The sequence below is a fragment of the Canis aureus genome, chromosome 26, assembly GCF_053574225.1.
Source record: "Canis aureus isolate CA01 chromosome 26, VMU_Caureus_v.1.0, whole genome shotgun sequence".
NCBI classification, from domain to species: domain Eukaryota; kingdom Metazoa; phylum Chordata; class Mammalia; order Carnivora; family Canidae; genus Canis; species Canis aureus.
The window spans coordinates 39,724,694-39,746,833 of record NC_135636.1 but is presented as its reverse complement, the minus strand read 5'-3'; the positions used below and the strand labels follow the sequence as shown (position 1 = coordinate 39,746,833).

Genomic DNA, 22,140 nt, shown 5'->3' with positions numbered 1-22,140 from the left:
GGGTGAAAAACCTCCTGAGAAACAGAATTTCCAGGTCCAGATAGTTTCACTGGAGAATTCCACCACACATTTCGAGAAATGAGCACCAATTCTGGACAATCTCTTTCAGAAAACAGAAGATGGTCCTCCCACCTCACTTATGAGGCCAGTGTTACCCTGACCCCAAAACCCAGTGAAGAGATTTTTTTTAAAAAAATTCCTAATTTTTGGGGCCACCTGGGTGGATCAGTGGTTGAGCATCTGCCTTTGGCTCAGGGCATGATCCTGGGATTGAGTCCTGCATCGGGCTCCCTGCATGGAGCCTGCTTCTCCTTCTGCCTGTGTCTCTTCCTCCCTCTCTCTGTCTCTCATGAATGAATAAATTAAATCTTAAAAAAAAAACCCTACTTATTTTTCAAATAAAAAATGTGGATCGTTTTCTAGTTCCAGGTGCCCTTCAGGAAACATCACTTGATTCTGATGAACAAACCCCTCTCTAGTTCCTAAATATTTTCATTAGCTCAAAAGAAAAGCCTGTACCCACGAGGCTGCTGCTCCCCATTTCCCCCACACCCACCCGAGGCTCTAGGAACCACCCAGCTGTGTTCTATGTGTATGGATTTACATATTCTGGATATTTCATAGAAATGGAATCACACACGTATGACCTTTTGCGTTGGGCTTCTTTTATGTAGCATAATGTTTTTAGGGTCTGTCCACACTGTAGCGTGGATCGGCACACTGTGTCTTTTAATGGCTGAAAAATATTCTATTGTATGAACATCCTAAGATGTGTTTATCCATTCATCCGTTGATGGACATTTCCAAAGAGATTCTTTTTTTTTTTTTTTTTGAGATTCTTTTTTTTAAGATTTTATTTATCTATTCCTGAGAGACACACAGAGACACAGGCAGAGGGAGAAGCAGGCTTCCTGTGGGCAGCCCAATGTAGGACTGGATCCCGGGACTCTGGGATCATGACCTGAGCCGAAGGCAGACACTCAACCACTGAGCCACCCAGGTGCCCCCTAAAGAGATTCTAAAACTACTTATTTCAATTTTGAACTAGGCCCCATGGGGGACCTGGATCAGAGATCTCCCCCTCTGCCATCGGAAGGGCCTACAAGTTCACTAGTTCACAGAGGAAGTGGGGGGAAGCAGGCATGGTGGGGGGAACCTCCTAATTCCCTGTCAAAGTCAATCCCCAATACAACCGCGCTGATACCTTCCTGCCATTCATCGAGTGACACCCTCACCCCTAAAGGCTCTCGGCAATTCCAGCGATCTTGGGACAGCTCAAGAGCCCTATTGTTGGAAAATAAGTACCGTAAAAAGTGCAGGTGGGGTGACGGGGGAGGCAGCTTCTCAACCTGCTAGTTAAGTGTAAGGGAAAATTGTTCTCATTATTTAGGTTCACAGGGGTGCCTAGGATTTTTTTTCATTCCTTATCATTGTGAGCACCAAGCTCTATATTTACAGAAGACAAAGAGCTTCTTGCCCGAGCCCAACCAGCCCAACCTACAGGCTGTTGTAGGTTTTGCATAGGTGATTTAAATCCCCCTTCTTAATTATTACGTTTTTTTTCAGATCCCCTTCAGCATTCACTGAAAGGCAGAACTAAAGAAGGAAACAACAACAACAACAACAACAAAAAGCTGGTGAAAGAAGTCTTGGGAAGCGGTCAGTCTGCATTTGTTAAATTTGTGGGTGGAAAAATCAGGGGTCTTAACCAGCTTGAAAACCCACAACCTAAGTTGATTCTGCAAGGAAATGGTCTCTCCAAGCAACAGAGAGCACAGGGCTTCAAAGGAAGTCCCTGCTAATGAGCACTTTTCTGACGACCCCAAACCATCTCTAAAATATATTTTATGTTGGAAATAATCCTTTAATGCTCTAAAATACATAAGCAGAGGCACTTGGCATGGAGGCCCACGGGCTCAGGAAAGCATTATTACAGGGGATTAAATCTACAAAGGGTACCACCCCCTGCCCACGGCTCCTCCAACTGTCATTCACCTCTAGGACATCTTTCAAAGCATTTCCAACCTCTTCCTCACCCACCCCCGCCAGAATGACAACCACAGATGCTTGCTTCTTGCCCTAATGGATGAGAGTGGTGTGGCCAGCCAAGTCACCAGCCCTGGTCCTACAAAGAAAATAATCACCACTCTCGAAGGCCCATCAAAGTCCTCATTTCTTTATTAGCCACAAAGACTAAATACCTTTCACTTCACCGAAAGGAGAGCTGGAGGGGGAAAAAAACAAAGATTTAAATACAAGGTTTAACCCCCAGTGGGGGAAAGAAATCTCCGACTTCCTCAGAAAATCCTTTCCAAATTGTCTTCATCTTGACTTAATCCACATCTACCGAGTGAATTAGGCAGTATTTATTTTGAAAATCTATTTTATAGAGTTCCAAGGACTCTGTTTTCCTTGGGCAGGGCTGACTCCATTTCAGAGCTGGGGGCCGCTGCGAGGGCCTCGCCAGGCCTTTAAACTTCCAAGGCGCTTGCCTCACACGGCTAACAGAGTGTAAATAAACACAGCTGAGCCCGGAGAAATTGGAAGGTTTTCTCATTAAAGAAATAAAATAAACAGATGTCCTTAAGCACTTTGGCTTGTGTTTGTCAAAGGATGGAAAGCTCGAGAGGTCTGAGCGGCAGAGGTGAATTAGAGCCGCATCTCAAGGTAGACGGAGCAAAAAAGAAAGAAAAGGAAAGAATCTGTGGTCCTCCGAATTAACTAATAGTCCTCCAGGGAGGGCACTTTTGATTTGAACCGTAGCAACTTCTACAAATAGTTTTTAACTGCTGGGTCATAAAACCGGGGTTTTTTATTTCTTCTCAGTTTGTAAAGCAGTAACGGACAGGCTCGGCCGTGTATCGCCAACTGGATCTGATTGAATCCTGATGGCACCGCGCTGGGTATTGGATTCCGGAATCCGAGCCGGAATCACGTAATAACACCCGCTGAGGAGTGGGGGAGGACGGTGGCTGGTCGGAGGGGGCAGAGGGGCCGGGGGGGTGGGTTGTGTGTAGAGCCAAGACCTGGCCGGGCTCCTTCTACCCAGCCCCTTCCAGATGCACAAAGAGGCTGGCGGGCTGGCGGGGTCCACGAGGACAGTCATCACCCAGTGCGTTCATGGCTTACATCTTGCTGCACAGACTAACCTGTGAGGGGATTACCTGGGGGTCAGGTTTCAATGTCCATTCTGGTTCAGGATGCCTGGGACCCAAGACTCTGTATTTTTTTTTATTTTTTTGAGTTTAAAATTTTTTATTTCAAATCTAAATATTTTATTTTTATTTATTTTTTTAAAAGATTTATTTATTTTTTTATTCATGATAGACATAGAAAGAGGGAGAGGCAGAGACACAGGAGGAGGGAGAAGCAGGCTCCATGCAGGGAGCCCGACGTGGGACTCGATCCTGGGACTCCAGGATCACGCCCTGGGCCAAAGGCAGGCACTAAACCGCTGAGCCGCCCAGGGATCCCCCTCAAATCTAAATATTTTAAATAAGTCAGGGGCACTATTTAGAGCATCTCTACAGAATTCTTATAAAAGGAATCTTCATCCATCTGAATTTTGAATTGCTGTATTTAAAATGTGGGGCTATATCTGGCTGTTCTGAATGCCCATTGGTCATATTTGCAATGGTTTCATGTCACTGTCATCCTTCAGGGGCCAGAGGTGCCACCTCCTCCAAAATATAGTGACATTCTGATTTCAGTCCTTGGAGCTCTAAATGTCATCAGGACCGTGACTTTGGTGCAAGTCACCTTTCCTTCTTCTAACAACTTAGATTTACAAGTGTATGTTGAAGATAAAGGATTTTTAAAAAATTTAAATTCAATTTGCCAACATATAGCGTAACACCCAGTGCTCATCCCATCAAGTGCCGTCCTTGGTGTCCATCACCCAGTCACCCCATCCCCCCTCCTCCCCGAGACTCTGTATTTCTAGCAGCTCCCCGCAGATGCTGGTGCCCAGGACGCACTTCAGGAGGGCTTATGTTATGGGTTCTGACACTGAGGAGTTCCCATTTTTGTGATTGGGAGGAAGTCTGAACATCCAGACCTCGTTGCGGTCTTAGTCTGGGGCTCCCTGGAAGCAGCCTCTAGGCCTAGGCTTTGGGAGCCAGCAGTTCACGGGGAGGAGACCCCGGGGAAGCTCTGGTGGCTGAGCAAGGAAGTGGGGGCGGGGGAAGGAGGTCAACGAGGTCAATGAGCAGGTGACTGCTGTGCACAACTGGGGACATCTGGGAGACTGCGAGGAACACCCCGGAGTGTCACAGGTCCCAGCGGAGGGAGGCCGTCATGCCCACAGGAGTGGGGAGGGCTTCGGGGACAGGGCGGGGTGCTGCCAGCACCCCTCTAGTGAGAGTTCCATCCCAGCCACTGCATAATGATGATGGTGATGGGATCCTGTTGCCAAGCAACCCCAGCGAGAAATGAGCCACCGCAGTGGTGCTCTGGCCAGCGCCGTGGTGCTCGGAGCCATCGACAGGGCGTTTAGGCCTCGGCAGGAAGGGCAGAGAGTGGACACAGGATGAGGAGCGCCGCTTCCCTTCCAGTTGCTGGAAGAGGGGAGGAGTGCTGGTGGCAGGGGTTTGCACCACCCCAACACAACAGAGCCCCCAGCAAACAGGATCCCAGGATATGTGCCTGAGGGGAAGGCGACAGCCCACATTCCTCAGAGGACACCAAAGGCCCGGCCTAGAACTACCTGACAAGGCTGAGAGGTCGCTGGAGGGAACTGGGGGCCAATCCTCTCTGCCCCTGCATATCGCACACGCTCTGGGCACCACCTGGCATCGGTGGGTCACAAATATGTGTCTCTGGGGACAAAGAGCACCACACAGGAGTGGAAAGGCTTGGCGCCCAGGTGGCACGTGTAACCCTCTGTTCCAGGGAGTGAGGGGGGTGAGGTGCACCTGGGGGGCACGTGTCCTGTCAAGGGTCCCCACTCTTTGGAAACTCAGGCCTGGCGTTATCAGACCTCCCCGGTCTTTAAGAGAAGTGAGGCATCCAGATTTTTATGTAAAATAGCCAGGTTTAAAAATACTGGCAGGGTGCCTGGGTGGCTCAGTCATTTGAGTGTCTCACTCTTGGTTTTGGCTCAGGTCACCATCTCAGGGTGGTGGGATCGAGCCCCACATCGGGCTCTGTGGTGGGCATGGAATCTGCTTAGGATTTTCTCTCTCCCTCTGCCCCTCGCCCCCACACGCATGTGTGCGTGCGCTCTCTCTCTCTCTCAAAAAACAAAACAAAACAAAAACAAACAAACAAACAAAAACACACACACACACACACAAAACCAACAACAAAAAACTCATTGGCAATGAATTGAGAATTTAAGGACATGCAGGGGGCCAGACTAAACCTGTCTTTATGCCAGATTTGGCCCTGCACTGCCAGTGTTAAACCTCGAATCTTTTTTTCTGATGAGCAGGGCATGGCTCTTTAAAAGGTGCCACGGAAGGAAACCCTGGATGGGATTCTGCTCAGGCAGGCATCAAGGGCCACGTGGTTCCGGCCTAGGTTCCCCACATGCCGGAATGTCCCTGGCCCCTGGCCTGCCTAGAGGGGCCACTTGCTCAATGCTCCATGGCCTTCGCGGAGCCCCTGCTGTGGGCCAAGCTCTGGGTGAGGCCAGGTCAGGCTGGCACCCAGCATCGTGGCCCCGGAGAGATGCTGACGAGCCCCTGTCTTGTCATGTGTGTGGACATCTGTTCCCTTGAGGGCAGGCACCCTGGAATCTCAATTCTGCAGTGCTTGCAATCGCTTGCATTTACAACTCCCTGCCTGCAAACTATTTATTTATTTGCTTATTTAACAAATATTTGTCAGGCAGTTGTGCCAGGTGCTGCTGAGTGCCAGGGGACAAAGCTATGAACACATGAGACCCAGTCCCTGCACTCTTGGAGCTCAGGGGTCAAGTAGAAGGGTTCCCCTCCAGTGGGTTTTCATTTTTACCCTGAGAACATTCACACGGATCGCTGGGGATACAGTTTAGATGCACGGTTGAGAGCAGTAGGCCACACCTTGGCTTTCATCCCTTCCAAACTGGGTGACTCAGCCACCTTTTGAGTGTCGGTTTCTCCAGAAATGGGGGTAAGAGGACAGCCATGCCTTACAGGTTTGTGGTGGGGATGCGGTGAGAGCGAACACTTCAAGCTCAAGCGCTCCCTGAAGGATGCTTGTTGCTGCCATGTCTGTGAGGGTGGGAGTTGAGGGGTCCTGGGTGTCCTTTTCGTGGGGAGGGTGGAGAAGGTAAACATGGAATTCAGAGCAGCCATTAGACACAGGGTTTCTCAGCTGCAGCACTACGTACATTTGGGGTCAGATAACTCTGCGGTGGGGGCAACCTGTGCATTGTGGGATGTTTCACAGCAGCCCTGGCCTCCACCCACTGGATGCCAGTAGCACCCCTCTAAGTTGTGACAACCAATAATGGTTGTGACATTGCCAAATGGCCGTTGGGGGACAAGTCACCTCCAGTTGGGAACCAGTGAGTCAGACCCTGGATGTATGGCCACGTGGAAGGATCTAAAACCAGAGCTGAAGGAGAAAAGTGAGAAACACTGGGTGTTTAAACAACGCCGTTCGTATCTGTGACAGAAATGCACACAAAAACCCAGCATATATTTCACAGGAAAACAAACAGAATCTACAGCATTAAACTATGGGGAGGGGAGGAGGAAGATCCAAATGGGTCTAAAAGGAAACGCACAGCGCACCCCCGTGAAACGAGAGGAGCTTCGTGTGCACAAAGAGTATGAATAACTGAACGTCTGCATGTGAGGTCCAACTTAAAAAATAATAGCGCTCACAGCAGAGTACTTGGCATATAGCGCATCGTGCAAAAAAATAGGATAATTTGTTCAAGAGAATTCGCTAGTTGGCAATAGGGAGGCGAACAGGTCAGGTCTCTTCAGAGGAAGATCCTGGATGGAAAACAGGACTTCTCTGTAGCCCAGTGTGGACTCGTGTTGCACTCTTTATCTGTGGTTGATTCTGTCTTTAAAATATATCCAGACTGCCACACTGCTCACCACTCCACCTCTACCACCCTGCTCCAAACAAACACCATCTTTCAGCTGGACCTTTGCAGTAGTCTGCTCACTGGTCTCCCTGCTTCCAATCTTGCTCCCCTGTGGTCTGCTCTCCTCAGGGGAACAGCCAGAGGGATTCTTTAGAAATAGAACTCAGACCCTGTCCTTCCTCTACTCCAAGCCTCCATGGCTCCCACTTCAGAGTCAAAGCCTGGTGAGTTATTACTCTCCTCCTTGCTTGCTCTGCTCCAACCATGTCAGCTTCCTAAAATCCACCAGGCAACTTCTGCCTCCGGGGCTTTGCGCTTGCTTTTCCCTCTGCTCCTCTGTCAAATATCTGTTCCTCTACTTCCTTTAAGTCTTTATTCAACATTCAGCTTCTCCATAAGGCCTCCTTCCCTGGCTGTCTTTTCTCAAATTTAATTTCAATCCCTGTCCCCGGAAATACTTCAAATACTTCGAAGAACACCATCCACAAAGCGAAAGACAACCCACCGAATGGGGAAAAAATATTTGCAAATCACATATCTGCCATTGCAAAAGACTGCAAATCACATATACATCCAGAATATATAAAGAACTCTTAGAGGTCAACAAGAAAAAGACATACAGATCAATTAAGAAGTGGACAAAGGATCTGAAGAAATATTTCTCTAAAGAGGATACTACCAATGGCCAATAAGCGCACAAAAACATCATTAGTCAACATAATTAGTCATTAAGGACGTACGACTCAAAACCACCACTTCACATCCACTGGGAGAACTATAACCAAAGACATACTAACAAGTGTTGGTGAGGAAGTGGAGAAATTGGAACCCTTACATACTATACTACGTAGGGGAGTGTCACATGATGCAACTGCTCTGGAGAACAGTCTGGCAGTTTGTCAAAATGTTAAACCCGGAGTTACCATATGACCCGGCAATTCCACTCCAGGTACACACCTAAGAGAACTGAAGACAGATGTCCATGCAAAAGCTCATCCTCGATGTACGCAGCATTATTCATAACAGCCCGAAGCCTAACGGTCCCTCAATTCACAAAGGGACAGCAAAGCGCAGTCCAGTCCATACAAGGGAGAATCACACAGCAATGAGAAGGGACGGAGGGGTGGTATTCTCTACAGCATGGATGGATCTCGGAAACAGCAGGCTAAGTGAAAGAGGCAGGTCACAAAAGACCACATATTGTATGATTTATTTTATAATAAATGTCTAGAAGAGACAAATCTCTGGAGGCCAAAAGTAGATTTGTAGTTTGCCAGGGCCTGGGGGAGATAGGGAAGTGACTGCTTAGGGGCACGGGCTTTCCTTCTGGGGTGATGAAAACATCCTAAAGTTAGATGGTGGTGATGGTTGCACAACTCTGTGAGATGCTAAACATCGCTGAATTGTACAGACTGGACCGTGCAGGTAGGGCATGGGGACTAGATCTCCGGAAAGCTGTTATTAAAAAGACACACACAGCTGGTCCCAGAGTTGACTTTCCAACCGATACTGAGCTGCCTGGAAAGCAAGGCACAAAGGGAGGAGTCCGGCGGACTCACTGTGAACCCCTGGGCGGTGGACTGCTGATTAATCCTTCTTAGAGTCCTCTCCTGGCCACAGGCAAAGAAAGGCTCCTGACCACCTTGCATTTGCCTAATCCGGGCTGGAAAAAAGTAGAGTTCAGGGACTGCTGGGAGCGGGGTGGGAGGAGGAGAGGTTAGGGAAGAGGCGGCGATTGCTGGCTGCTCCAGCTCTCCGGGGAATTTCTAATGGATCCACAAGATGAGGGGAGGTACAGCTACCAAGGGGTTGCTCTGGCGCTGAGCACCGGGTAGGAAGAGATGGAAAGGAAGTGGAGAGATGACAGCCTCGAGCAGCACATGCCTCTGATTGGGAACAGGAAGAGAGCCCAGTTTCTGTTTGAAAATTCAAACACTCTGTTTTGAATCATTCCTTAATCATTTTAGCTCTGTTGGTCTTATTTCCCTAAGTAAACAGCAAGTTACCCCTTTGGCTGGGACCACAATTGGTATGATTTCTGCTTCTTGGACAGTGCTCAATGCAGAGGCCACAGGCAAAGAGCCGCTGGGCCTGGGCGCTGGCATGGATGTACAGGCTGTCTCGGCCTTCAGAGCCCATTCTGGACCTCCGTGGTCCTCACCCTCTTCTGGAAAGAGCATTTCAGTTTCCTTTGGGAAACATCCCTCCTCCATTCTGTGCATTTGGTAGGGATGGAGCTGATCTGCTCCTCTATTCTCTCTGGGCATCAGCTCTTGATCTGGGCTGGCTAATCAGAGCCACAGAGGTTGGGCCAATGAGATTCAAGCCTGAGAGTTGTGCTGGAATTCAGGAAGTAGGCCTTCTTTTTCAGTTGGGATTGCTGACAGGGAGTTGCTCTATGGAGAGGGTCAGCTGAGGGATACAGAAAGACCAAGCCCCGAGAACATTGCTTGTGTTCCTGGATCCAGCCCAACCTGAATTCCAGATTCCTCTGAGTGTTTCAATTATTATGATTCAATAAATACCCTTTATAGCTTAAACACTGCATGCTTCAAACTGACTCCTGCTTGATACCAGTAATTAATAATGAGCTCCACATAGCTGTAGGTTCTGGAAAAGCACAAAGAGGAAGAGTTGTGGGCCAAAAGTCAAGGCCACATATTTTTGTTCTATTATGAATACCTTGACTACATAACCCCCCGGTGTCTCAGTTACTCTGTCAGCAAGATGGGGCTCATGCTCCTGTTCCTCTAGGTCCTTGATACTTCTCTGATTTCCAAGTTTATTGCTGTAGCCCAGACCTCTCTTTGGAGCTTCAGAACTACAAATACGATTACCCTCTACATTCTTCAACATTTTTCTCTTTCATTGTTCTTCGTCTTATTAGATGGTACTTTGCGCTAGGAAAACTAGCTAGCTGTCCAATATCCATTCTTCCTTTCTTTCTGAACTTTAATGGTGCACGTGATGAGACTGCATTTCCCAGACTCCCTTGCAGCTACCTGTGGCCATATGATCAGGTTCCAGCCAATGGGATACGAATAGAAATGATATGTATAGGTTTTGTATCTGGCCCTTAGCAGAGAGGGGAAAAAAAATAAAAAGGAAGTAAAATAAAGAGGAGTAAATTCTTCTTTTCCTGTTCCCTCTTCCCATTGAGTGGAATGTACCATGAGGGTGAGCTAGGTTTTATCTTGCCTATGAGGGCAATGGTCTAGGGATGACAGGGAACACATAGGGCCTTGGTGCCTGGTGCTGTGTAGCAGCCCTACCAGCTGGAGCTGCTCACGCCTGGACTGCTACATGGAAGAAATAAACTGTCTTGCTTAAGCCATGGTTATTTTGGGTCTCCCTCAGGGTGGCTGGCTTTAGCAAATGAAAATAAAAAGCCCCCATTCCTTACCTAGGGGAGAACTGGAGGAGGGAGTGGTGAATTCTAGAATTGGAGTGAACATGGCACAGGGGACCTGGGATGCTCCAAGAGCTTCTCATCTCAGCTTTCCCTGGACATCCTGGGTGCTCACAGGCAGGCAAGTGAGCCTGATATATGACTTTTACTCTCTCCTGGGTGATCTTACTCTCTCTGGGCCTCAGTTTCTCCTTCTGTACTATGGAGACTATTTGTGCATGTTGGTCTCCTAGGTCCTTCCAACTCCGGCCTTCAGTGGTTCTGAAATTCCAGCATAGATGTTGGCACTCAGATGCCAGTGGGGCCAGGAGGTTCCCATAAGTGGGTTAAACAGGCCAAGTGGGGGCTGTGGTTGGGCTGCACAGCAGACGCCCCCTCTAAGGAGGCTAGTCGCTACTCAGCTCCTGTTGATTGCTGCCACATGAGAATGTAGGATTGCCAGATTTTCTAATTTTTCAAGAAGAGTTGGAAATCTGGATTGTTTTGGTCTGTACAATCTCCTGATTTTTAAATGTTGGCGACAAATTCACATTTTTTCAAACACTCTAGGGGCCAAACAAAAATGTCTGCAGGCTGAATTTGGTCGGTGGCCACCAGCTAGGCATTTTTTGTTTTGATACTATTTTCCTTCCTTCCTTCCTTCGACAAATATTTATTTGGCGCCTTCTAAGTCGCAGGGGGCGGGGGAGACTGTTCTATGAACTGAGGATAAAGCAATGAACAAAACAGGGCAAAAAATGTGCCTGTCATCATGTAGCTTTCATTCTAGAGGATTGTTCTGACTTATTCATGCAACAAATATTTATTGAGCAATTCTGGCCAGGCACACGTTCGCGGACCCTGCCCTGATGGTACATATAGCCTAGAAGGGAGGCAGACGGTGAGTGCATAATTATGCATGAAAAACACAGTAATAAGAAGAGTTGCAATTTAGATAAAGGGGAGTGGTTAGCAAAGTCCTCTTGAAGGAAGCTAATGAGAACTGAAACTAAGATTTAATCTAGTGAAAGAACATGCTAGAATATTCCAGATTACAGCAGAGGCTTCCAGTGTGCCCCTTCCCCATTTCCCCTCAGCTGTTGCCATTCCTCTACATGCAGAGGCTTTCAATTGTTAGCACCATACTCTAGGGGTTCCTTGGGGCCGGCGGGCAGTGCAGGGAGGTAATACTCTTAGTAGAGCCTTCAGCCTATGACAGAAGGGAATATGCGGGTAAATATCCCAGCACCCTCACTCATTCCAGTGTCAACCTGGGATGTATGTTCTAAAGTCTCCTGGGGGCCTCTGGTGGGACTGAGCCTCATCTGTAGGAGTAACTATTTATGCAACCTGTACTGCCCCTGCCTCACTTTCCTGCTCTGTGCCTGGTGCTTCCTGGGAGAAACCCAGCAGAGATGAGAGACAATTGGCTGAGTTTGAGGGCAGAAAGCAATTTAGGATGAGTAGTGGGAAATGGGGCTGCAGAGTGGGGCGGGAGCCAGCTCATGAAGGGCCTTGCGGGGCTGGGGTTAGGGTTTGTCGACGAGGAAGCTGGTGACCATTTTCTAGAAAGGAAGTGGCACGATCGGGGCTTGTGTTGGAGGAGGACCCCTCTGGCAAAGAGGACTGACGCGGCTCAGGTGGCATGGGCTCAGAAAGGTGCTCTGGGCTTTGTGCCTGTCTTGAGGATGCTCACAGTTGGGTTTCTGGAACGGTGCTGGCATAGACACAAAGACCATCCCCAAGATTACACAGCCCTACACAATCTACCAGAACCCAACTGTCCCGCTGTAGAACTTCAGAGTGGGCTATCTCTAAGGGCAGGAAGGGTGAAGGCATGTTTTCTTTAGGTGGGGGGGGGGAAGGGAACTTAACCAGGGTGGTTAGAAAACCCCAAACACACCCAGACCGAGTGGGCAACCCACTACTCTAGGCCCTTTGGGATGGCCCAACCTTTTGCAATGGCTGCCAAGTCCACTCTGGTGTTTTCAGCAGCTCTGACTCTGCCATCCTCTACCTAAGCTGTGCTCCATCCAAGAACGCACGCCGGATTTCCCGCAGGCACTGCTAGACATATTAACGGCATTCCTACGTGGCAAGAGATTTCTGCACCACCGACACCATTTTTATATTCTTTACAACATAATGGCAGATGATAAATCTATCCCACTAATTACACATCCAGCTTGTTATAACCCCCATAAAAAACACGAGCAGCTGGAAAAGCCATGAGGTGATGTCAAATCATATTTCTGGTCTCTAAACAGAAACAGAAATATTTTCCAGGCGCTGGTGAGTCTCATGGTTCCTACCCATGCGTGGAGGCAGCTGCCAGCAGGTCGCTCACCTCGGATGAGATGATGGCTCGCCTGTTCTCGAAAGCTCTGTCTCTCCACCCCCACCTGTCTCCCTGCAGAGATGGCATCCACATGTGGTCTGCCGGGGAGGCAACAGGGCCAAGGCAAAGAATCGGCAGGCCTTGCCTGCTATCTGCCCGGTTCGTTTTTGCATTATTAAGGTGGGGTCCGTGTTGCCTGCCTTCACCACCCCTCAGCTGACAGCCTTTGCCCAGAATTCTAACTGGACGGTTCTCCGATATAACTTGATGATATGTTTGCAAAGCTGTGGCGAAGGTCCACGCCGGAGCTGAGAAAACGCCTCCCCCTCGTCTCAGAGAAACGGAAGGAAAATGGAATTCATCTGCCGGAGACACTAAGATAAACAACAGGGAACCAGAAAAATACTTTACCTCGTTTTTTAGCTAAGATTACTGTTTTTGGCCAGTGTATCCTCGCCCTCTTAGGAGGGAGACAGCTGAAGCCTCTAAGCTTATATCCTACCAAGTGGATGCTGAACGCCTTGTGTGTTGGAAGAAAGGCATTGGGGGATGACAGGAGGGGAAGCTAATTAAATTTTCACATGTCGAGGAAAAATTTCATAGGAGTTCTCAAACCCAGACTGACCCAGAGGGGCAGCTTTAGTTGGAGAAGCCGTCTCATAAACTACCCCCACAATTCCCAGGACAAACCAGCTGGACAGATTGTCATGTTGAAAAAAAAAAGAGAGAGAGAGAGGGAGACACACACAGAGAGAGAGAGAGAGAGAGAGAGAGAGAAGAGACAAAATGGATTCTTACCTTCCCATATCTGGATGCAAAAGTCCCGGTGAGTAAGGAGTGAAAAATAATTATTGTCTCATCCAAATCCCACACGAACACACGCTGTGATGAAAGAGAGGAAGAGAATGGAGACAAATGGACTTGCTTGCATCTGACTTAATGTCTGCAGAAATTAATTCCCCGGGAGGAGAGAGAAATCTTGAAAAACATTATCTTTAAGTTATAAAACATGTGACTCACTGATGTGTCACTGGGTCCCCATCCAACCTCAGCTGTGTAAAGTGGATTCTGATGGCCAATTCTGGGCTCCTATCAACCCACAGATGCCAGAACCAAGAAGCCTGTTCTTGCCTTCCACATAAAAGCTCGAAAATGGAGGAGACCAGTCCAAAAACAACAATAAAAATCATATAACTCATTGGGAAAAATGAAGTACTACCTTTTTTTTTTTTTTTTACATTCACTGCTCACCATAAACCCAACTGCTTCTAAATGCTCCTGTTTTTAACAATCCTGGGGATTACCTCCACAACTCTTAAGTAACATACTTATGCCTTCTTTACTTCCCAATTTGCCAACTTTAGACAATAGCTCTTGACTGAGTAATGCCAAAGATGAGGGTTTAGCTCCTGGTAATGTCCCTCATTTTTCCAGGACTTTGCATTTTTCACATATGTGAGGCCCTTTATTTCTAAGACCATCCACTTTGGACACTTTCCTCGGCTAAAACAGTAAATCCCCCATGGAAGATGATGGCTGCCGGCGTCCAGCGTCCCCACCCCTTCCTCCACTCCTCCCAGCTCCGATTTGAGCAGCGTTGTTAGCCTTATTTTTGCGCTGCCAACATGGACAGACTTATTCGTGCATTTGGTTTCAGAGCTGCACTTCCATCTCCTGGGCTCTGTCTAGATGCTGCTTTTCAAAGCTGGTACCCAGTAAAGAGCACTCACATCTTGTGATTACTGTTCCCTGCAGAGCCCAGTGATGCTGGGATTTCCCTTCCTTCTCTGGGTGTCAGATGTCTTAACCCTAGAGCCACTTTCAGGAGACAGTTCCTCCTATCAAGGTCACGTCCTTTCCTGCGCTCTTTCTCAGTTAAAATCATGCCATATCCCGGTGTGTCGATGTAGGAGCCATGTCCTGTCTGGAATAACTTTTTGTTTTTGCAGGAGTTTATTGATTTCTTTAATTCTTTTCTAGTTTCCAATGATGTGTCTTCATTAGAATCTCAAATTTGGCCACACCCTCCATATCAAAGATGTTCCTCCTCGGTGACAGGATGTTCCAGTGTGGACTGGATCATCTTCAGGCTTGCTGCATAGCTAGCATCCTGAGATGTCCTTTTACTGCATTTCCAGATGAGATCCACTTTTTCTTGGATTCCAAGTCTTTTTTTTTTTTTTTAAGATCTTATTTATTTATTTGAGAGAGAGAGAGAGAGTGAGAGAGTGAGCACAGGCACAAGGAGGGGAGGAGCGCAAGTAGGGAGGAGCAGAGGAGGAGAGAGAGGGACAAGCAGACTGCACTAAGTGCAGAGCCCAACGTGGGGCTTGATCCCAAGACTCCAAGATTGTGACCTGAGCTGAAACCAAGAGTTGGATGCTCAACCAACTGAGCCACCTAGATGCCCCTCTCTCTTAGTTTTCTTCCTGGTTTGCTTGAGCACATCTTTAAGCTGCTTCTTCTAAAACGATGCCTGGAAAATAGAATTCCTACATCGCTATCTTTATGTTGCTCTATGGTACCTCTGGGTACAGAATTCCAATTGGAAAATAATGTCCTCTAGATGTTTGAAAGCATTTCTCCATTGGCTTGTAGTGTCCGGGGTGACTGGTGAGAAGTGTGATGTTTCATTGATCTTCAGTCCTTTGCAAGTTTTGCTTTTTTTTCTCTTTTGGATACTTAGGATCTTTATATTTGCAATCTTCAAGTTCCAGGAGGATATACCTAGGTGTGATCTTTTTGCATTCATACTGTTCAGCACCTGGCATTTTCGATCTTCCTTCCTTCTTTCTTTTTTTTCGATCTTATTTCTTTAAATGATTTCCTCCCACCATTTCCACTGTTCTCTCTTGCTGGAATTCCTGACAGTCAAATTAGACTTTTTTTTTTTTTTTTTTAAATTAGACTTTTTTGACCAATACTGCTTATACTTAAATACTTTCTATAGTTTTGTCTTTTTGATCTGTACTCTGGGAGGTTTCTTAAACATTTTCTCCTAATCCTCCTATTGAACTTCTGTCATTTAAAAATTTCCAGTGACTCTTACTTTGTCTCTGAATATTTCCTTCCCAAGACCCTCCACTTCTTATTTTCTGGAGGCAAGAGCTTCTTGGATCCTTATAAGAAAGCCAAACAGAATTTTCCTATGTTCTTTTTTATTTCTTATATTCTATCATTTATCCTATTACCTTTTCTTGACCTAATTTTTCACATTGTTGGTTTTCCTCATTTTCCTGGTGATGACTGTTTTTAAGAGCAAAGGGCCCGACTGATTGTGTGTGTAGCTGGTGTAGGGGATGAGCGCCAAAGGCAGCTACTCAGTCTGCCATCTCGAATGGGCCACCCCTGAAAACTCTCTGGAGGTGAATGGCTCTACTTACACATAGGCCTTTGCCATGCCCTTAACAGTAAAGAGCAGGGTGGTCTGTAGGAGGAAAAGGTTAGTTAGTGCAGGGATTTTTCAAAGTAATCGGCAGATCTGAGTGTCATTTCATGAGTTTTTTGGTCTAATTATAGTTATGTGTGTGTATGTGCTGGGTCACAGTATTAAGTGTTGTTCTTATTATGAGTCATGGTAAAAAAAAGTTTGACAACTATTTTTTTAAAGATTTTATTTATTTATTCAGGAGAGACACACAGAGAGAGGCAGAAACATAGGCAGAGGGAGAAGCAGGCTCTCTGCAGGGAGCTCAATGTGGGACTCGATCCCAGGACCTGGGGATCATGCCCTGAGCTGAAGGCAGAAGCTCAACCACTGGGCCACCCAGGTGCCCCAACAACTACTGTTTTTAAGAAGGGCTTCTGGATTTCAATATTCTAAGTCCTAGTTTATCTGAACTAACTCAGCTGGATTAGTTAAACTTAGAAATTTTGGTAAAGGAATTAAAAAAAATCAGTGAATATTTTCAAATTGAATGCAGATTCCATTAATTTATGTACTACACTCCCTTTGAAGAACAAAGTCTGTCCCCCTCCCTAGCCCTCTCTTCCCCTGCCCTAGATCCTTAGTGAGTGGGTTTCTGGGGGCTATTATGCAGGTGATCCGACTCTCTAGCTCACTAGGGTTTGGGTCAGAGAAAGCCCCTAATCCCAACTGGGTCAGAGGCCTTTCCTTGAAAACTTCAAATTGGAACCTAGAAAGACATTCATCATCTTTGAGTGGCTGTTGGCGGCCTAGCGATCTGAAGGACAGGGAGGGCCAGTCTCTAGGGAAGAGAGGGATGGAAAGACCACCCCACCCTCTTCCAGGACCTGGATTCAGTTAGAAGCAGAGTGGGGCTGGAGGAGGGTGGAGCCCAGGAGCCAGCCGCTGAAAAGACACCAGGTCCGGGAGTCTAGCACCTGCACTGTGGCGCGTGGGGAGAGAAGGTATAAACGTACTTCCTTGCCTCGTCTACCTACTGGTTCCAGTATCCTGCTGACACTCTGCTGTCCCCCGCCCTGGGGTTCTGAGAGAATTTCGGTATCCCTAAAATAACTTCTGCTTTTTCACTTGAGCTAGCTCAGGTTGGTTTCTGGCACCTGCAGTTGAGGGATTTCAACTAATCTACACTCAGAATTTCTCTCCTTTCCACTTCTCTACATAACTTCTCTCTCGTGGGCTCCCGTCATTAGCAACACTGCCAAAGACTTGGGAGGTGAGACCCGGGCCAACCCTCCACGCTGACGGCGAGCATGGAAGTAAAACATAGCTCACGCTTTTTCGACTGTCCTTGCCTAGTTGTTTCCTCTGGAATCAAGACGCAGATGTTTCCAGAATGGTATCGCCCTGTAAATCCCGACTTCCCTGCCACCTCCACTACCTTCTCCGTTCAGCAGAAAATGTCTCCCTCCCCACCCCTACCAAGAGCAGAAGGCACATAAAGTGACTGATTAATGAAAGAAAAAAAAAGACATTATGCTCTGGTCTCTGCATCTCCTTAGACCTGTGACCTGAAGCTGCAGGAAATCCTCAGGAATGTGGGAGGCAGACAAAGCAAAGACAACGTGAGGCAAACAGATTTTCTTCGAGGCTTTTGTAGAGGCCCAGTCCTGCTGAGGGGACGGTGCAAAGTCTCCTCCGTGTTGGAAGGTCAGGGTTGTGAGAATTAGAGGAAAAGTAAAGACAAATCCCTATGCCTGAGAGCAGTCCCGGAGACGGGGGAAGGCTGGAACTGGGGCAGGTCCCCAGGGGGGCCAGGTCTCAGGGGGGATGGCTGCTAGTACACCCCGGGAGGCTGACCAAAGGTCGGAGGCAAGCGTGGTATCCCAAATATTCAACACCTTCTGGGACAGCTGGGACAGACCCTAGCCATGAACAAGTGCTAACAACCCTGCCAGTGAGTACAGCTCTACTAGCGAACGCTGGCTAGATCTCAAAAGCCATGGTGGTGGGGCATTTGTTGTTGGGCCCCCAGCACCCCGTCCCCATCTGATAAGAGCACGCTGGTGTTCTTCTCCCACTGTGTGCTGTCTTGGTGGAACTGTCAATCAAGGGCCAGCCTGAGCCAGGCCAGTGGGAGGCTGACTCCTTGGAATCAGACACAGTGTGAAGTGATGCTAGGATCCTACGTGGTTTACTCTCCAGCAGGGGCAGCATCCTCAAGGTTCCAGAGATTCCTCAGCATGGCCTTTGTTTGTTACTGTTCTTTCGAACCTTGGTTTTGTGACTTCCTCTCCATGTTGCTCCCTCTCAGTAATTTCCATTTTGCTTAAGTAACCAGAACCAGTTTGTGCTGCTTGCAACCAAAGGATTGTCTCGAAGTCCAGGGTTCCCGTCCTCAACAAGGATTCCCACGCCCAAGGTATGGCATGGAAACCCAGAAGTCCAGAAACTGGCTGGAGACTCAGTCAAAATTACATTGACTTTAGGGAAATGGTGAAAATGATATTTCTTAGTACATCTGAATTCAAGGCCCAGCTTTGTAGTTGCTGCATAAATCGTACAGGGTTATGACTAGAGATGGGATGATGATGCCTTCGGATCTCTCGGCCTGGACCCAGACCTTGCCGATACTACCCGTATACTCATAGCACACTCAAGCCAACAGATCTGCCCTCCTATATTTCTGCCTTTTGCAAAGAAGTATGAACTAATGAACATGCCCATTTTTCTCCCTAGATATCTATTGATTGCTTCTTTCTGTTTTTCTAGGCATCTGTTTTGCCTCTGTCCCCACTAATACTCTGTCCTCTTCTCTCATGCATGCTTTTTTTTTTTGTTTGGGAAAATGTCAGTGCTTGAACAATAATCCTACACTTGCTTTATTACAATAAAGCCTGGCACATCTCTCAGACCAGCCGTTCTCAGTGTGGGCTGCACGCTGAAATCACCTGGAGAGCTTTAAGATATTGGTGCCTGGGTTCCTCCCTCAGGGAATTGGATTTAACTGGTCTGGGGTGCAGCTTGAAAATGAAGGCTTTCAATGCTCCCCAGGAGATTCTAAGGTGTAGCCCAGGTCATGAGCTACTAAGGAACTCAGCATTATGGAAACAGTGCAAGCTCATCTGAGCCAGCCTCCTGTCTCCAGACAGATAAATATCCAAGCCATATTAGAACCATGAGAGGAAACTTTAGAACTCCCTTGCAATGTATATCTAATTAGTCTGGGGTGGGGCCTGTGCACCTGCATTTTAAAAAGCATCTAAGGTGATACTAATATGTGGCCAGGGTTAAGAACCCTCTAACCCAGCTGGGGAGGTCCACTGCCCACTTGTGTCCTTACCAGGGCCTCTCAGGATGTGGTCTCCAACCCTGCAGTAACAGCACAGTTCTGGGAACTTGCTGGAAATGCAAATTCTCAGCCCCCGCCCCCAATCTACTGAATTGGAAACTCAGAGTGCGGGGCCCAGCAGTCTAGGTTTTCACAGCTCCCCTGCCTACATTCGAGAACCTGTGTCCTATGTTCTTTACTATCTCCAGGGTCACTTTTCCTAGCCTGGTCAGTCAACAGCACTTCCTTATGGCCAACATAATTCTTCTCTACTTTCTCATCAAGTGGTCTTTTCTCTGTTACCGAGCTTTGCAGACACAAAGGGCCATTCTCCCCTGTGTGCATGGACAGAACTCTGCCCCCTGCCCCAGGTTCTTGTTCCAGCCACAGATGGAGATCACATTCACCACGTCAAACAAGCAGTCTGGAGTTACCTCGATCTCGTTGTCCCCGGCTGGGGAGGGGTCACTGCTCCGCTTGGACCGGCCTCGGAGCTTCCCATCGGAGGCCCGGTGTGGCCTGTCTGCGTCTCCCTCTTTTGCCGGTGTGGAAGGTCCATTGTGGGTGTTATAGTCCCCTGTGTAGGAAAGGGAGGGGTGGACATATCAGAAGCTTTGCCAGGAAATATCACACCACCAGAACCAGCTCCCTGGTGCTAGGTCCCAAGGGCAGCATGGAACACAAAGATCTCGTGGAAATCAAATCCACTGTGGGTGGTCCTTTCAGCCTATTCATGATCATTCACTCATGGGGCAGAGAGGCCCTGGGCAGGCATCATGGTCCCAGGCACTGCTTCTCACAGTACTGAGCTTCTAGAGAGAGGGAGGGGCGTCAGACAAACAAGTGAGGACAGAACACCCGGGTGAGGATGCGTGTTACAGAGAATTAACAAATGGGATGGGGCCTGGGTGGGGGTGTGCTGGGAGGTTCCTAACTGATATGGGCTTCTCTGGGAGGGCTCATGGAAAAGGGGACACCTGAGCGGAGATCTAGGGAGTGCGGGCGAGCCGCTGGGGGAGCTGTAGTGAGCAGAGTTTTGCCTTTGCAACTCTCCATATCCTAAAGCCTGAGAATCCCCAGAGCAACAGAAGGAAGGAAATTAGTAATTATATGGGGCAGGGCAGCAAACTTTGCTGTCTTTAAGAAATGCCCAGCTTGGGGCGAAAGGGAGGTATCTGGGGGGAATTCTCTGTGTTGCTCTCCCTGTGTGGCTTGCTCCATTCTCTATGAGACAGCACAGGGCTGGCACTTGAGATGAGTCAGTAAACGATGTGAACTGAGTTCTGGCTTGACCCATATACATGCGGGGTCAGTGAGAAGGTGCAGCGCAGAAGGTGGCCACCTGCCTCTTCCACCACCCAGGAGGTGGTGCTTCTGGAATGTGCAGAGAGGCTGCCATCCTCAAGCCCTCAGGCACCTGTCTGATGACCTTGCAGGAATGAGCAGCACCCTCCCGGGACCCAGGTCCCAAACCCAGCATCCAAGCTGTATTGTTTTTTTAAGCACAGAAGTTTGAAATACATGTTTTTTGTTTTAAATCAGAGTTTACTGTCTTTATTTAACTCCCGAAGTGGGATGATGTCACTCTGTGTTACCCCGCAAACTAATGGTGGAGGTAGAGCCACAGTCTGGGCCAGCCCTCCTCGCTAGAGGGACAGAAGCATAAACCAGCGCAGAGCCTTAGAGGGCACTCCATCCCGCTCTCTCGTTTCACAGCTGCTTGTTTTAGCTCCCAAATGTATCCTGTGGACTTCATCTCTCTTTCCATAATTGCCAGTTCTTGGACCATGAAGAGGAAAATGCTTTTGTCTAAAAATACTTGGCAATGTGGACTGGTTTTTTTTCCCCCCTTACCCTGGAAGGACGATTTCCCCCTAAAACCCAAGGGACCGAACTTGGTTTATTCAATATTTCTAAAACTTCTTAGCAGACTAAGGACATAATAAGAAAAGGTTTGGTTTTGAGTTGTCAGGACTTCAGGGCCATCTCCAATTGCCCAGCATTTTCAGGACGCAGCATGAGAGATCCTCAAATATTGATCTTGCAAAGACTTTCTTCTGGAGGGTGGAAATAGGCGGTAAATAAATTCACAGATGCTAAAGAGTTGTAGATAAAGTTTATCCTGATTTACTTGGTATTCTAAGGCTATAGGGGCTTAGAAAAACATTTGTTAACCCCATCAATATCCAGGCAAATATTATTAAAAAGAGGGGATATACCAGGCATCTAAAAAAAGGCTAAATAAGGTGTTGGGGAAGTCAATATATTAAGAGTTTCCCAGGGCACCTGGGTGGCTAGTTGGTGAAGCGTCTGCCTTTGGCTCAGGTCCTGATCCCAGGGCCCTAGGATCAAGCCCTGGTCAGGTGCTCTGCTCAATGGGGAGTCTGTTTCTCCTTATCCCTCTGCCCCTGCCTCCCCACTTGTGCTCTATCGCTCTGCTCTCTCTCAAATAAGTAAATAAAATCTTAAAAAAAAAAAAAAGAGTCTCTCTCCTTGCTTCCCTCCCCAAATAGCTCTTTCCCCACCTTTTTATATTCTTGAGAATGAAGTGTCAAGGTTCAAGGTCACAGTCAGAGGTACACAGGCTAAAGCAATTTATGTAAACCTTCTTAGGGATCATTTCACTCTTTTTTTCTCTCTCTCCTTACACTTTTACACAACCTTCCAAGAGTTTCCTTGTAATCCCTTTGTGATC

General features: G+C 47.7%; 1 protein-coding gene across 3 annotated transcripts in view; it reads right to left on the bottom strand.

The window, feature by feature from the left end:
- Positions 1–22,140, bottom strand: part of EYA2 (EYA transcriptional coactivator and phosphatase 2) — a 261,463-nt gene that overhangs the window by 66,776 nt on the left and 172,547 nt on the right. For all 3 annotated transcript variants that reach the window (XM_077873457.1, XM_077873456.1, XM_077873458.1), the window contains 2 exons: positions 19,880–20,022; positions 13,549–13,632 (listed from right to left, as the gene is read on the bottom strand). In XM_077873457.1, coding sequence (XP_077729583.1) covers positions 13,549–13,632; positions 19,880–20,022 — 227 coding nt within the window. The remainder of the gene's footprint in view (positions 1–13,548; positions 13,633–19,879; positions 20,023–22,140) is intronic.